General features: G+C 36.9%; 1 protein-coding gene across 1 annotated transcript; it reads right to left on the minus strand.

Moving 5' to 3' along the window:
- Positions 1 to 14,484, minus strand: LOC121426914 (alpha-amylase-like). Its single transcript, XM_041623324.1, has 6 exons — positions 14,146 to 14,484; positions 13,687 to 13,840; positions 6,267 to 6,490; positions 3,660 to 3,871; positions 2,347 to 2,450; positions 1 to 1,283 (listed from the first exon to the last, which is right to left on the minus strand). Exons 1-6 carry the CDS (start codon positions 14,156 to 14,158, stop codon positions 353 to 355), a joined length of 1,638 nt encoding a protein of 545 aa, XP_041479258.1. The 5' UTR covers positions 14,159 to 14,484; the 3' UTR covers positions 1 to 352.
- Positions 14,485 to 18,183: the final 3,699 nt, after the last annotated feature.

Below are 18,183 nucleotides of genomic sequence, written 5' to 3' on the forward strand. Positions count from 1 at the left end.
TTTCTTTCTACGGATCTCGTCAAATTTATCTCCAAGTTAACATAATTATGTATTTTATTCATAATTAGATCATTAAATGTCAAAGGTATGTCAGTAGTGACGTAATTAAGCCATATCCAAGCGAATTGTTGACAAGAATCAAAGAAGCATTGCTATATAGGCCTTATCCATGTTGTATTTCGGAAACGTATATCCAACCAAAAGAATTCTTGAAGAGGTAGATTAAAATAAGTGAATGGAATGTCGACTAAAAACGGAAAAGAACTTTATTTGACAAGCTAGATCGTCGGAGATTTGTAGAAAGGATTATTTACGATGCTTTAAAGTAGGCCTGATTGGGAAACATTCATTTTTATGCCCACTTCAGAAACAGAAAAGCGAGAAGCATTGAGATCCAGGTCAAACTCGGGACAAGTCGTGTTCCAGCTCCGGTGAAAAGACAACCCTCATAGTTGCCTCGACCGAACGTTGCCTCTTTGGTCAAAGCAAGAATGGCATCATCACCGTGGCGTCCGCTTGGTATAAGCGTAATCTCGGCGGTCCCGTCGGCACCGACTTCTACGATCCTGCCGGAGCATCCGTCTGTGGTAGGATCCCCGCTGATGAGATCGCAATATTTACCTTCTGGAAGACCAGTCTGAACAACCTCGGTAACGGTGATCTCTTCGTTGTTCAAGGCAAAGAACCCCTTGTCCCCTCGAGAGAAAGCGATGGCATTTTTACCGTTGTCCCACCAGTTTTCCACGTCCTCTCCTTCCACGGTATTCTGGAAACAGACCATGTTACGAACCTCATGCCAGCGATGTTCACACACCCACCCGCCGTCGCACAGGCCACGGCTGTTGATGACGACGTCGTCGATTTCGCCGTTCTCGTTGGAAGGAGGTCCCTGGTCAGAATTTTCGAATTCGTAGCTGCTCATGAGTCGTTTGGTTCCGTAAGGCCAGGCAAGGGTGAACGCGACGGCTTTCTTGTAAGGGAGTGGCTCTTGGAAGGCCAGGATATCCCCGCCGGCTCCATGATTCCGCTGGTTATCATGATTCTCCACAAAGACGACAGCATTCTCATTAGGCATCATTCCCCATTTGTCATCAAATCCAAAGTCCTCGTAGTCACTTGCATTTTTTGTCCCCCGACCAAGGAGTGTTATCGCATCGCAGTACCGGAATTCAGTAACATCACCACACTCGAAGTACTCAGAAGAACGAATGGCCTCAGCTTCGTTAACATCGATGACCTCATTGTAGACCCAAGGGCTCCCGCCAAATGTGCAATCATCGAGACTGTATAACGGATGAAAAAGATAGGAAAGGGTTTAACATGTTTAAGGTGAGGTTGAAAAATATCGATCATGATGCTACTTTTGGTACAAATTGTAAACAAATTTGGAATATATAGGCATCGTTATCTAAACTACCGAAGTCATCTTGTGTCTATTTGACATCGTAATGGAATTAAATCGCAGTGATGATAACTAAATGATTGGCAATAAGGCCCCGTATTTAGCCCCTTTTTTTATAGATTTTTTGGGGTTAGCAAAATATAACACCAGTCTGATAAGTATTAAATATCTGAAAATAAGGATATATATTGATATCCTGAGATTTTCAGACCAGGCCAGACAGATCACTGCTCTCGACAATCGTCATCTCATTGCTGGAATGAAAGTGATCGTTTTCGCCCCCAATAAAAAAATCCTCACCGTAGATTGTATAGGCGAGTTTAGAGAGGGAGTAGCTATAGGGAAATAAAAAGTCAGTTCTTATATACTAGTACCGCATAACACATTATGAATACATGCAACGTCTCTATGCGCTTCCAAAGGACATGGATATTATTACCCTCCAATGAACATGACCGGGGAGCGTTTCATCAACATTTTTGTCTGACAAGTTGTCAGATCTGACATCTCGCCTTGATTCTGATTGGCTGAGAAATTTCACAACACTCCCCAGGTGGGTGTTTCTGTAAACGATTTTAAGAACGACTGATGATCCTTTCTTGTGGTAAAAGAAAGGTTTACCAGTCGTTTATAAAGTCGCTCTTAACTTTAATGCCCCCTTAATGCCCCAAGGCCCGAACTTTTTTTTTTAAACTATCCCAAATACAGGATTACATCACAACGTCCAGTGAAGCAGGGCCAGTTTCCAGAACAGTTTCATCTACACAGAATTGGCTATCCTAGCTGGATTAATAAAACCTTATGATCATTATTGCTATTATAAAGTCACCAAGTCATAACAAAGTGAAATGTTTCTGTATGCTATGAACGTGATACACATTTTCACGCACAAATGGTAAATCACCATTACCATGATTACCAAACATTATAATAATTTTACTTACCCGTCTAAAATATCAGCAAGTATGTCGGGAGGCATGTGTTTTGCAGCATCAATTCGGAATCCGGCAACACCCATCGATATGAGGTCGTTGAGATACTCCAACACCTTATCATTAAGAATAGATAAATAGCAACAAAAGTAAATTGTAAAGTTATTTTCATCCGAAATTGTACAGAGTTTTTTTTTTTACATTATTGTTAATATTTATTCTTTTTATGTTTTTTGTATTTACATTGCTGTCATCCCAATCTATTGTATATACTGTAATTCTTGATGATTTATATTAAAAACATGAATTTATATTAAAAAAGTATTGTGAGAGCAAAAGAGAAATAAATAATCATTATCGTATTTATGTTGATAAAATGACACATGTTAAGGCTCATATTAAAAAAAATAGACTTACGAGATTTTTTAGTTGTAACGATTTTATTCATTAGGTCATTTCATCATTACTGTAAATCTAAACATGACAGTATACAGAAAGCTATTCTAGGTCATCTTCCCATCAAGGTGTATAGGACTATTTATTACATTGTACTTGTATGTAAGTCAAGTGACACACTTGAGACAAGGACAGGGTCAAGTAGGCACGCCTATGACATAATATATGCATATAGGCCTAAATATTTTATTTATCACGCGACACTTTGTCATTATGGTCATGTGACACGGTACGATCACATATTTTCAAAAGATTATCAACGGGTGTCCTCCCTCGGAAGACAAAGGGTGACTATATTCATAGTGGTAACGCCTTCGTATACAAAAATTGAATTAAAACAATGGTATACACATCATAGGCAAACAGGTGATATTTTCTTGATGTCAAGAATTGTTTTTAAATTAAAAGGTTTTTTATGACCAGATTTCTTTTTTTGTTGTTGTGAGGGTGTGTGTTGTGTAGGGGGGGGGGTAGACTTATATTTTTGTGTGGGGGAGTTGATGTTGTCGTGATAGTGATTGTGTGCATGAATGAAAGTGTGTGTGCGTGTGGATGGAGCCATGGGTGGAAATCCCAGGGGGACAGGGGGACGCGTCCCCGTACCCAAAATTTATAGAGGGACGCAATATCAAATGTCCCCTGCTAATTTTGGTCTGATAAAACACTATTTTGGACAGGATGACCTTTCCTTTTTGGTTTTTTTTTGCCTGTCAAATTTTCCAGCCCCTGGTCCCCTTACCTTTGCGGGGAGATTTCCGCCCTTGGGTGGCGCTGCAATTACGGGGCGTTCTTTCTTAAAATCTGAGGAAATCGGACTTGGAAACTCACGAATGTCAAAATCTTAGGCTATAATATTATCTTAAACAAACCTTGGTCTTTCCGTAGTTATCATTATCCGGTCCATAGTAAATATCGGCCAGCGATAGTAAATTGCAGTAGCGGACTTCATATGAGCTGTCTACGTAGCTTGTTTGAGCTATATCCCCCGATGTAAGGTTACAGAGTCCTTTGGGCACATTGAAGTCTTCGGGTGTGAATGGCACGTCCGGGAAATTATAAGTATCATTAACCGTTGAATTTACTGCATAATTAAAATATGAAACGTGTGTGTGTGTGTGTGGGGGGGGGGGGGTAACCAAAAGAAGAAAAGAAATGCCAGTAATATTGATTACACTTTATGCGTTTTAACTGTTTTCATACAATTATATTTAAAACAAAAGGGTAATTACAATGTGATTATTATGCAGCTTCGTCCATGCAGTAATATAGCAAACTTGCGACATGACATGTTGCATTTTCCAAACTCGTTCCATGACCTACTAATTACTCGTTCCTCCACTTTATTAACTCGGTTACTCAATTCACAAGCTAACCCGTACCCTTAAGAAAGCAGATGGAACGTTTTAAGTCTAGGGATCAACGTAATGGGTTGAGGGTACGACTTAGTAAGATGTGGAAACTACGTAAATTAAAAAACAAAAGTCAAGTGGTACATTCTTAAATACATTAATGTATGTTATGATCAGTGGCGTACCTAGGATTTTCCACATTTTACCAATCACAAATAAAGGATTTCGTACCAAGAAAAAAATTGACAAGCAAAAGCTCGGCAGGAGGGGGGGGGGGGACAGGGATACGTCCTTTGCATGGGTTGTGGCTCGTCAGGGTGGCAGACTGCCCCCCGTAGGTACGCTAGTGCTTATGATGATAAGTATATAATAGACTATTCAGCTGCAGCGATTGTGGTTTCTTGGTACGGAAAATCACAGTTGTGATATCAAATTATGTTTATTAAAGCTTTGATAACAAAACAACATAGATACAAGCTCCAACCAAAGAAAATGTTGATTTGAATCAACAGAGAAATATTAGACAGGCATAATTCTGAAACTTTCATCAAAATCGGATGTAAAATAAGAAAGTTATAACATTTTAAAGTTTCGCTATTTTTCACAAAATAGTTATATGCACAATTTAGTCACATGCAATTGCCAGAGCCGATGATGTTCCTCACTCAATATTTCTTGTTATTGTTTGAATGATACAATATTTCAATTTTCACAGATTTGACATAAAGAACCAACTTGAATGAACCACAAAATGTTAAAAAATGGTAATTCCCGCGTTCAGGGAGAAATGAATTTTGCTTCACAGGACAATGAGAACTTAGAATATCTAATTCAATAAAATACAAAAGATTTTTTTTAGCATTGTCATCAGCCCCCTCATTTGGATACCGACCGGGATGTGCATTTAACTTTTTATTTTTATAAGTTAAGTGAAACTTAAAAATGTCAAAACTTTTTTTTTTATTTTACATCGGATTTTGATGAAATTTTCAGTGTTTGGATTTATCTCTTTATTTATATTCAAATCTACTATTTGTTGGGGTAGACTTGTTCTTTAAGAACAACCCCTGCTTGAGAAGTCAAGATATTTGACCAAAATCCATATACAAAGACTGAATTAATTTGTGTGTAGCTTTGGTCTTCGCAAAGAGAATACTTCTCGATATTACTGGGGGGAAAAAGAGATAAATTTCGAGCACACGTCGATCGCGGGATGGTCGTTGCTACATCAGTTGGTACGACATAGTGTACATGGTCGATCAAGGGCTCATGTAAGTTCATTCCAACTCCCTTATTGTCTAGTCCATCATCGAGCAAACTACATAGCATATTGCATATTAATATCCCCTTTTGCGGAAATCCCCTGGAAATTAGGTTGGTATGCTAAAATATATTGACCAAAACCTTCATTTGGAGACGAAACCCTCGGTTTTTTTTAACCCAATTAAGTCCCCATCATTTTTAAATGAAAACTTTTTTTGCTGAACAGACCAGCAAGTACCTCCTCTTTTAAATTATACTTGCTTATATAGCGCTTAACACTTGCTTTGTCAGAAGTCTCTAAGCGCTGTACAGTATATGCAGCATAATTACCCTGGCTTTAGCAGTGCAGCTGTTAATACGCGCGCTGCGTTTCAAGGAATAAATTCCTGCCAGGTACCCATTTACCTCACCTGGGTTGAGTGCAGCACATTGTGGATCAATTTCTTGCTGAATGAAATTACGCCATGGTTGGGATTCGAACCCACGACCCTCTGTTTCAGAGTCCGGAGACTAATCCACTGGGCCACAACGCTTGGTTCAGCATGTTCAGTGGATTATACTTCCTTTCTTTTTCTCTTGGTATTGATTTTTTTAATTGATTTTTTTATCTATTTATCTATTTATATATTTCTGAATTATTTATTCATTTATTTATTAATTCATATATTTATTCATTCATTTATCATTTATTTATTATAATCATTATTTTATTTTATCTATTTATTTATTATTATTATTAATTTTTTTGGGGGATCCCAAATTATTTGTTATTGTCTTATTCACAGGTGTATTAATATTATGTCCTCCAAAGAGGCTGTCTGTGGGGATAGAACGCTCATATCATAAAATTGTTTCAACGCGTACCACTGGCCATATGGTTGACGATGGCATCGACATAGACCCGGACACCGGCATCGTTACATCGTCTGACCATGTCAGCGAAGGCTTCTCTGCCACCACTCCTGCTATCGATACTGTAGCTGACCGGTTGGTACCGCTGCCACCAAGGGTATCCTAGCTCTGGGTAGACCCTGTGTTCCATTGGAGGGGAGATCTGCACCCCAGCAAACTGATGAGGTCCGAGATAACTGTAGCACATTCATTATAAAAGAGATGAGGTATAAGAATGAGCCATGGATAATGATCAGAGCTCGAGTTAAAGGGGAAGTTCACCCTGAAGAAAACTTTGTTGTAAAAATAGCAGAAAAAATAGTAAAAAATATTGGTGAAGGTTTGAGGAAAATCCGTTAAAGAGTAAGAAAGTTATAAGAGTTCAAAATTTTGGATTTGTGACGTCATAAACGAGCAGCTGCCCCATGTGTTATGTAATATAAAATGTATGAATTTCAAATTTTGTATGGTTCCTGATGACTTAATTTTGTTTTCTTTTCATGATCGGGTGTGAAATGATTTGTCTATTGATATACAAAAGTTACAGTGAAAACCATTTTCAATTTTCTGAGAAAATGACATTTTATTGATTTTTTACCATTCGCTATGTAGGAATGCTGCTCGCATATGACGTCACAAATCAAATAATTGAAATTCTAATAACTTTTTAATTATTTGATGAATTTTCCTCAAACCTTCGGCAATATTTTTAATTATTTTTTCTGCTATTTTTACAATAAACTTTTTGTCAGGGTGAACTTCCCCTTTAAAAGCCGACTGGTTGGAAGTCTACCGCTGCCAACGCCACCATGGGCACCAGTCCTTCCTCTCTTGATATAGGAGTAGAGAATTCTACCAAATCAAATAGGTGACATCCGAGGTACCTGTATAATCACAATAAAAGACTAAATGCATAGCACATTTGTAATAAAAAGGAAGAAATAGATGATAAACCATTAAAGCATAAGCAATAATTACAAAAATAAAGATCCCACACGCTCAGATATGCAAGCAAGCACTGTTATACACGCACTCACGCACACACACCCCCACACACCCTCCCTCTCTCTCACACACACACACACTCATCCATGTATACGGGCATACCTTGAAGACACACACGCTCTAAATTCCAAAGATAAACGATAAATCTAGATCGGCTGTTGATATAGTGACCAGCCGAAAATTAGAACTAAACCTTATTTAAAAAGAATATAAAGCTAAAAGATTTAAATTTTAATTTGTTAACATTTAATCGTTATTTTTTTAAATTAAAAAAATGGTTCCTATTGACATATTGTTATGCCACACTCAACACACTAAGAAATAGGGGATCAAATTTGAACCCTCCGGGTTGGTACAATAGCTGCACCCTAAAGTATGTTAATGAGTGTAATTATGCTCATTTGTGGGTGCATTTAGCTATGTTAGGTACCCAATCATGCCTATAGGGTGCGAAATTAAACAATGTGATAAAGGTTCAAATTTGAACCCTTTTTAATGTCAAGTACTATGCACCTTAACAGGTTCGCATTTGCACCTATTAGGGTGCAAGCGAGCATTTCTTGGTGCATTTAATAATAAAAAGGTAAATTTTTTGCCACTTAGGGTGCAAGATTACACTCCTAAAGGTTGGTACAAGTGCTTCATTAGGGTCCAAACATTTCTTAGTGTGAACACTTGTGGAACCGACTCCCTGACATACCAAACCTTTTACATTATTACCAATGGCATGATATCGGTCGGTTTGGAGTCGGTTTCACCGGTGTGACTGTAGGTAGCATAGGTTAATTACTCATCTGCCCGTCATGTTTATTTGTAGACCTGAGCCCTGTCTTACAAAGAGTTGAGATTGATCCGATCAATCGCAACTATGGGCGGCCAGCAACGTCAACATATAAAATTCGTGTTTGTTCAAAAAAATTCTAGATATGAATGTATATCCATAAATTCATTGATATCTTGATAATTTGGTGTGTTCTCCTTTGTTTACAAAGGACATTTTACAAATTTCCTGAAGAAGAAATTATGACACTGATGGATTTCCATAGATTGGATCAGGCGCGTACGCAGGATTTTTGAAAGGGGGGGGGGGGGTTTCGAGCTGATTTTTTTTTAAATCTCCCGCCCAGTCTCTAAAAAGTGATGAGCGGGGGGGGGGGAGGTGATGATTTTTTTTTTCAGCGCTGCAAATAAGACAATAACATTTAAGTGGGGATGGGTATGTAACAGTGCGGTCATGACCCGCGAGCGAGCAGAAATGTTCTCATTTTTGCGTTGAAAACATAACCTTTTTGTCAATAGTTTATTGGTATCATAGTCGATGCTACATGTCCTTCGGATCGTAGCACTCATGATATGGCCAACCGCGTAGCCAGGATTTCATTTTGGAGGGGGCGGTAAATGCACGCGAAGCGTGCCAACACTTACAGAGCGCGCGAAGCGCGCTCCCTAGGGGGTGGGTGCAGGGAGGGGGAGTTTCCCCCTCCCGCGCGAAGCTTTTAGTGTTTCATAAATTAAAATGAAAAGGAGCCGTTTCTCTTGTCTCTAGTACCCCCAATTCGGTTGACTATATTGCGATTTTGTACCTTGTTTTCAAAAGTGATTGTAAACGCACAAAAGAGGTATACAATGGAGGAAATTAAAATGATAATAACTCCGCGCGAAGCGCGGAAGCTAAAGTGATTTATCAATTTTTCTTGCCATAAAAAGGGTCCCGAGAAAAGGGTATTCTCAAAGATATATTGAAACTTTCTTTGGAAAGATCAGATTTGATTACAAACAATTTAGCATCAGTGCATATTTTTAACTCGCAAAACAGAGGAGAAGATTGGTAGAGGAAGATATTCCTCCCCGCGATGAGCAATGAAACTCTGAAATTTCAAAGGGCGGACGTTTCATCAAATGTAGATATTTCTAATACCCAATCGTCTCTAATTCAATTGATTTTCTAAGATTATTGAACTTCATTACAAGGAAAATAGTGCGCATAAAGTTGAAACTTCTGTGATTTATTGAAATTATCTATCTATATAATAAAGGATGATTAATTTTTTTGACTTATCCTGAAGCGCTTCATTTTGAATATAAAGAAACTTAAGTGTCATTCAAATTTCAAACTGAGGGCGCAAAACAGGACAGGAGATGAATGTATACAGGGAAATGACATGAAGTTTAATACAATTTGATAAAAAATATATTGTACTTTTTTATTTAATACGACACGAATTCCATACCTTCCTCTTTTTAAATTAGGAACCTGTTTGCCCCCAAATTATGGTTGTTTATAGTAATGAGCTGAAAAGCGGGAGAAGCTGACTTTATGGAGGTGACGGCAGAAACTGATATAAAGATTTTACCCGCTCGGAGCCGACCAGACCAGAAGTTGCGCGATCAATTGAAAAAAAAGATAACTTCATACATTTACTTCTTTCAAACTGAGGGCGCAAAACAGGACAGGAGATGAATGTATACAGGGAAATGACATGAAGTTTAATACAATTTGATAAAAAATATATTGTACTTTTTTATTTAATACGACACGAATTCCATACCTTCCTCTTTTTAAATTAGGAACCTGTTTGCCCCCAAATTATGGTTGTTTATAGTAATGAGCTGAAAAGCGGGAGAAGCTGACTTTATGGAGGTGACGGCAGAAACTGATATAAAGATTTTACCCGCTCGGAGCCGACCAGACCAGAAGTTGCGCGATCAATTGAAAAAAAAGATAACTTCATACATTTACTTCTTTCAAACTGAGGGCGCAAAACAGGACAGGAGATGAATGTATACAGGGAAATGACATGAAGTTTAATACAATATGATAAAAAATATATTGTACTTTTTTATTTAATACGACACGAATTCCATACCTTCCTCTTTTTAAATTAGGAACCTGTTTGCCCCCAAATTATGGTTGTTTATAGTAATGAGCTGAAAAGCGGGAGAAGCTGACTTTATGGAGGTGACGGCAGAAACTGATATAAAGATTTTACCCGCTCGGAGCCGACCAGACCAGAAGTTGCGCGATCAATTGAAAAAAAAGATAACTTCATACATTTACTTCGGCCTAACCTTACTCAAATACATTCCCTAATGTATACAATTTTAACTTTAACTGGCAAGAAGCACATAGCTGAGGTGGAAAAACAGGGTTAGAGAAAAGGTGGGGGAACAATGGAGAACTTCAATATTGTCATTTAACCGCGCGCAGCGCGGAAGCAAAATTCATATATGAATTTAAAGCAAGAAGAGTGAAGGAGTTTCTCTTTTGAGAAAAAAATAAAGAATAAATAGAAAAAACACAAAGCTACCTTTCTTCCCTTTCTTTCCTTCCCTTTTCCTTTTCTCCTCTCCTCTTTTCCCTTCTTTTTTTTCTTTTTGGGGACGTTTTGGGGGGGGGGGGCGACCGCCCCCCCCGGCTACGCGCCTGGATATGGCCTTGATCAGAACACTAGAAACTTGAGAAATGTCATGAATAATTACGAGCGAGCGGAGCAAGCGAGAAGAAATGTTTGCGTTTTTCCGTCAAAACATACAATTCTTCTCAAAAGCTTCTTGGTAATGATTACATATTAGTTGATGATACATGTCCTTCTGCTCGTAAGTCTCATGATATGGTCTTGATCAAGAGACTAGAAACTTAAGAAATTTCATAAATGATTACGAGAGAGCGGAGTGAGCGAGCCGAAATTTTCGCGTTTTCCCGTCAAAACATTCATTTCTTGTCAATAGTTTGTTAGTAAATCAAGTATTAGTCGATGCTACATGTCCTTCTATTCGTAACACTCATAATACGGCCTTGAACAGGAGACTAGATACTTATGGAATTTCATAAATTATTACGAGCGAGCGGAGCGAGCTAACCGACATTTTAGCGTTTTCCGTCATTTTGGTTTTCATATTGGTAAAACATATTTTGTAAGAAAACGTATGTCTTTGTCTTGGTTCACTTGTATTGATAAGTATACATCATGATAATCATGTATGGCCTTGTTAATGGCGATACCGTGATCATGTCGGCGACATGCGGAAATAAAAGATATAATAAAATGGAGCGAGCGAAGCGAGCGGAAATTTTTTCTGCGTTTTTCGTCGGAAACATGAGATTCTGTTCATTATTGCTGTCATATACATTATTGGGTAGGGGAACTGTCCGTAACCAGACCAAGGAGTTATCAGGCGCTTGCCCGATAAATCCTTGACCAGACCGACCTCTGGGGAGACAAGCAAAAAAAAAAAAAAAAAAAAAAAAAAGGAAACGAAAAGGGGGGGGGGTTGAACCCCCGACCCCCCCCCTTGCGTACGCGCCTGGATTGGATCGATCGTAATTCTTTGTAAGACGGGGCCCTGATCCACCTATCATCTACCAAGATATGAACAAGACCTTTGACAATGGATAACAAGTTAGTTTCAGGTTTCAATTGTTTTAATTTTTTACAAATTCTGAAACACCTGACATCGCAAGTATATTATTCAGTTTATAGATCTCCATTTTTCTTTTGCTGTCTCATTAAGATGGGAACTTTTTTCTTCTGATGAATGAATTGTTTGAATTCATGAAACAGCAGCAGGTTATTTGTTGAGATCAGATTATTAATTCATACTGCACAGCGATATTCTGCTACGCATTATCCTACACTGTTAGAAAATTTATCCTTAAAATAAAAGAAGTTCCTGCAGCAGAGTCTCGAGATCATCTGTAATCTTATTGAATTGCGTAATCTTACAGGAATTTGGTATTTGGTGTATGGAATCTTACAAATTTCCTTGAATAAAAACACCCTTTTCCCCTTTTTTTAACAGACCTGTTATGTTAAATTGCAAAAAAATTCCTGTTTTATGAATTTACAGAATGATTCTGTTATTGCTTTCTCCAAAATCTGTTTATTTTCTGTAAAATCACGGGTTTTTAAAAATGTAAGATGCAGACGGTAAACGGATTACGTGTCTTCATTCTTTCACAAGAATTATACATGATTTATCATGATTTTAAGGATGTACTGAAGTTAATTAATTTGAACTTATTTCAAAGCATCCTCGGTTCTTATCTTGCACAAAGCAAGGTTAGATAAGTACAGAATTGATACAAGACACACACAAGAGACCTTCATTGATAACAACAGTTTGTTTTCAGTCTAACAAAAATCAACAAAATGCGCTGAGCTTATCTCCAAATTAAAAATTTTCATTATGAAACACACGGAGCTCAAATTAATATACAAATTGAAATGGGACATTCTCTGGTGATTGCAGAAAATACGCAGGCTGACATAAACACTCTTTTTCATATTAAAAAAAAATAATTCGTTGCATCAATGTATAATAATCTTATTCTTCTGGCTATCCTATTCTTAAATCAGTGCTTGTATAAGAACGGAAATTATCATACATGCATATTTATTTTTGCTTTTTAAAGAAACGCGTTGGCAAGTCGATAACTATATATTTTCGGTTGATTATTTTCTGAGAATGCATGAGTAAATATAATTCTTCTGATATAAAGATAGACAGTATATCATTCATTAAAGAATATATTAGTATACATATCAGTGCTCTGTAGCTGCGATTATAGAAGGTGATCCCAGCAAAGCATGGCCTATGGTGCTATAAATTATGTTTTTTCTTGGAATGAATCCTCTTTGCGAGAGGAAAAGGCCCTTAAAGGAGAAGTCCACCCCAACAAAAACTTGATTTGAATAAAAAGATAAAAATTCAACAGGCATAACACTGAAAATTTCATCAAAATCGGATGTAAAATAAGAAAGTTATGGCATTTTAAAGTTTCGCTTATTTTCAACAAAATAGTTACTTGAACGAGCCAGTTACATCCAAATGAGAGAAATGATGACATCACTCACTCACTATTTCTTTTGTAAATTGTTATATGAAATATTTATATTTTCTCGTCATTGTCATGTGAAATGAACTTTCACTCCTCCCTGAACACATGGAATTCCATTATTTTAACATTTTGTGCTTCAGGCAAGGAGATCCTAATCGTCAAAGTCGTAAAAATTGAAATATTGTATAATTCAAACAATAAAAAAAACAAAAGAAATAATGAGTGAGTGACATCATCGACTCTCTCATTTGGATGTAACTGGCTCGTTCATATAACTATTTTGTTGAAAATAAGCGAAACTTTGAAATGTCATAACTTTCTTATCCGATTTTGATGAAATTTTCAGCTTTGTGCTTGTCTGATTTTTCTCTATTGTTTCAAATCAACATTTTTCTGGGGTGGACTTGACCTTTAACGGTTTTGATAGATATTAGACCAGGGTCCTAAACGTTGCCCCAACAAGTATTAAAAGAGGACCCAAAGCACATTCCAATGTCTACCATGTCTACCATGGTCGATCCTAAAAAACAAAACAATTTAAATGCTTACTCTTCACATTCCCTGACGATGTCGGCCCATTTCCACTCGAAGAGGTGAACGATAGCCGTTCTACCCTCCTGAAAATTGGGATCCTTCCTGGTAGCTGTGACAGTGGATATCACCACCAGTAGTACAATCAACGAGTATTTGTAGCTCATTGTGTCTGGAAAAAGACATGAAAGTTTTTAACATCGTGGAAAAAATATTCATATTTGATCTCCTATTACAAAACAACAAGAATAAGAACAAACAGCAACATCATCAACAACAACAACTTCTGCCACACTCGACCCAGGTGTGGGACTTAGAAGAGATTACCTATAATTAAAGCTATGCCTATAAAATGCATGAAATATTAATGGGTTCAGTCTCTTCCAAAACTATTATATCTTCCTTAAAAGAACCATAAATCGCCTGGGGACTGAGCAATCAGAGAAAAAATAGGCAATCACGTAGATAAAATCTTACCTGTATATTTCATGCAGTATATATTAATTCTTTGAATAAAGGTTTGAGGTCATCCGAAGGCAGATATCAAAGTGATTACAACTAATTGCGTGCCAGCTCAAACAATGAACGCGGAGGGTTTCCCTTACTTCTTGAATGTAGTTCCGACAGCTCCTTTCCCTCATACATGGAATATGATTAATAATGGGAATCATTGGGAATTATTATGAAAGGCAAATAAATGCACACGAACTTGGACCGGTCGAGTCTGTCTAAGGTCCACTGTCCTCAGCGTAGCGAGCAAGTAAGACACTGTCATCCAATCATGCCACTGAGTTAGGGTTAACCCTTAATACTCACTTCAATGGTAGTCTTGATATGTATGCCCTTTACCCACAATATATATATACAGTGCGTCCCAGAAAAAACGAAACCGAGATTTAGCGATCATTTATCATTACTTAATCATAAATAAAATAGACAAATGACCTACCAATTTAAAGCTTAGAATCTCCTCTTTCATGTGATTATTTCTCATTCACGCATGAGTGAGCAAATACAATTTGAAGAAAGGATATAAAAAACTAATTTGGCGGGGGGTATCTGGGTTTCAAAAAGAAAACCACATTTTTGAAAAGTTCAATATCTCCTCTTTAATTTGATACCTAAATTACAGAAAATGGTTGAGAAATAAGAAAGTTCTAGTTATTTGAAATAAGGCTTGAATTTCAGTAATTTCATAAAATGAAGAGGTTTTAAAGGCTGGCTTTCAAACTCACTCGACACTCCGGTTTGTTGACGATCAGCTATGCATTAAATCTATTGTTCACCATGCGAAAGCTTCTGTGGGAAACCGGTGAAAACACATTTATCTCATGAAATTATGGAAATACAAGCCTCATTTTAAATGACCAGAACTTTTTTATTTCTTGACCATTTTCTGTACTGGAGGTACCAAATTAAAGAGCAGATATTGAACTTTTCAAAAATGTGTTTTTCCTTTTGAAACCCAGATACCCCCCTCCAAATGAGTTTTTGGTATCCTTTCTTCAAATTGTTTTTGCTCTCTCATGCATGAATAAGAAATAACCTAAGTAATATCAGATGGAAGAGGAGATTCTAAGCTTTAAATTGGTAGGTCATTTGTCTATTCTATGTATGATTAAGTTATGATAAATAATCGATAAATCTAGGTTTCGTTTATTCTGGGACGCACTGTATATATATATATGTATGTATGTAATATATATCAGTGGCGTGGGCCCTTGGGGCGCTTGTCCCCCCCCCCCTCCCCAAGAAGTAATCACCCCCCCAGAAAAAAAAGAAAGGCATGGAGGGAAGGGTGAAACATGGTAGTATTTTCTGAACTTGATGTCAAAATATATCACAAAATTGGATTGTTGTGAAAAAATCGAAATGTTTCAATATTTTATTATGATCTTTGTTTTACTGATACGCGATATCTCACCCCTGAATATTTTTGGCTCATTACGCCACAGCAAAAAATAATCCCGGATTATATTTCAACAAAACAAAAATACATTCTAAAAATATATATTATTTAGTTCCTCTTGTATTTTGCAAGAAGACACTGAGGAATGGGCGTTGCAAAGAACAGTAATCTACAGGATATATGTGATACATTCGAGATATAGGACCAGGAAATATTCGAGTATTTTATGACTATTCATTTTTTATGACTGATTATTCTAAGTGACTGCAGCAATTTGGCTCGAAATCCTTTACAAAGTGTGGATATATATTTCATCGACTAAACGATGTTCGTTTCGCCACCCGCGAAAAACAACAAAAATGGAATTGAAAAAATGTGATATCATTCAGCAGAATAAATGTCAACAAAATGTTTCTTATTATGGGAGGACTAATAAAGCAATGATGCAATAGGGAGAAAATTATCTTACTTTACTTAGATACATTATTTACTTGAACATGGTTCATTAGGATAACAAGATAAGTGTGATTAATAGTTTACATATTTGTCCCAAATATTGAACACTGCGTGAATATCAAATTAACCTATTGCCAGCTAGAATTTGGTATCTGTAGGCCTACCCATCGTGTTGATTTATTATATACGTAATTGTAATTAATTTTCCTAAAATGACGAATGGTAAACAATGTTATACCTTTCTCAGTTCCTCTTTTAGTAATACAAGGGTTTTTTCGCTATGCGGCATACAGAGGAATCAAGATCAAAGTAAATGTATTGACAATGCCCGTCGAATGACAAAGAACAGCTGGGAGGTCTTTGTCGAAAATTGGTGAACCAGAACAGCAGTTCCATCCTATGTTTCAGAGCAGGAGAAACACTGCAAATACGTCGTTTGGCAAGAAGCAAGGACTAAAATGCTCCTTAGATTAACCAATTTTCGACAAAGACTTCTAGGTTGTACTTTGTCATGACGGGCAATCAACAATACATTTTCTGTGTCCTTGAATTCCCCACACGCTGCTGAGCGAACATTCCCTCTCGTCATTCTTGTCATTCCATGCCTACGTGTGCTGCCGTGTGGCCTTGAGATCTCGATTTCATCAAACTCTAATAATCATTAACATAGTTTCCATTATTTTTAACTTCATTAAAAATAACATCAAACATTGGTATCTAAGGAGCATATTTGCTTAAGGCTTTACAAGTAGTCAAGATAATACATGATAAATTGAAAAGTACAAAACACATTACTTTTTTCTTCGGTTGCCAGAATGACAGATTGCACACTGCAAATAAAAATGATGCTGTATCTATGAAGCAACCGCCATTGCATACAAAATGTTATTAAAATGTTAGGGAAATTTCAGTATTTTTGATGGAGGAAGTATTCTGTCGACAGAATGGGTACACCCAATTATTCTGTATATCTGTAATCAAAACTAATATTCGTCTAATATAATATTGAATTTAATAATAATATTCGACTTTTATTTTCATTAATACGTTCAGCTTGATTCAAATGTTTCAAACTAAAAATAAAATTAAGGATTCTGGCACCCTCCATTTTTTATCTTGTCAATTTTGTTCAAACCTTCCCTTCCTTGCCTATTTTTTTTTAAACATAATTGTTGTTTTTTGTCCTTTCATGTTTCATACGAATATATTTTAATTGAGGGAAAATATGATACCCGAATACCGTCATAACCCATTCACAAGGCCATTAATAATTCTGTTTTCTAATTGGTGCTTAGATCAAAGTATAATCTTAGTAATTGTTATAATAATAAAGTGCATTTTAAATCAACAAAACCATGATGAAATTAGGAGGGTATTCTGAGCCAGTAGCGGTGAGAAAATAAGATTGGCCGAGAATCTGCTGAGATGCCACGCTTATAACGCATGGGAAGCAAGGTCCAAAAGTCCGAAGTTCACTGGCTATTCGAAGATACCTTAAGGTTGGACAGCAGGCTTTCTATTGGACAGAAAAGAAGGATGGATATGAGTAATGTATTTAACTATTAGGGAGGGGTTAGGGGCACACAGTGGGCGGAGAGCATGTACGCCCTGTCTGCTTTATAGGCCTACACAAAAATACAATCCCCAGGAATGCATGGTGATGTAGAGAGATACTGAGACTTTTGCTCCATGTAGGGGAGGGGAGGGGGGACACGACCCCCTCCTTTCGGCTGCTTTGCAAAATTCGAAATTCTCCCCTGAAAACCCACAGAAAGAGAAGGAAGGAGGAAGTGAGGAAACAGACAATTATTTTTAGATGACCAAAAGGAAACATTCGGAATATATCTACAAAGAAATTTGAAATGGTTTGAATATACGCATTTTCTAAAACCATAAATCATACAGTCTCACAACAACTAAAATACATTTCCCTTACTGTAATGATCTTTTTCCCCGTACTCTACTTCATTTTTAATTATCATTTATAGTGCGATGAGAAAGACGATACATCATAACACATTCGTATTCTTTCTTTATTTTGTTTCCATGATTGTATTGCGACCCTTATTCCTTCACAAAATACAAAACAGTTAATTTAATTGCCAATCAAATTGATTTTATAGAAAATACATTTGTCGAAATAATCAAAA

The sequence above is a fragment of the Lytechinus variegatus genome, chromosome 13, assembly GCF_018143015.1.
Source record: "Lytechinus variegatus isolate NC3 chromosome 13, Lvar_3.0, whole genome shotgun sequence".
NCBI classification, from domain to species: Eukaryota; Metazoa; Echinodermata; class Echinoidea; order Temnopleuroida; family Toxopneustidae; genus Lytechinus; species Lytechinus variegatus.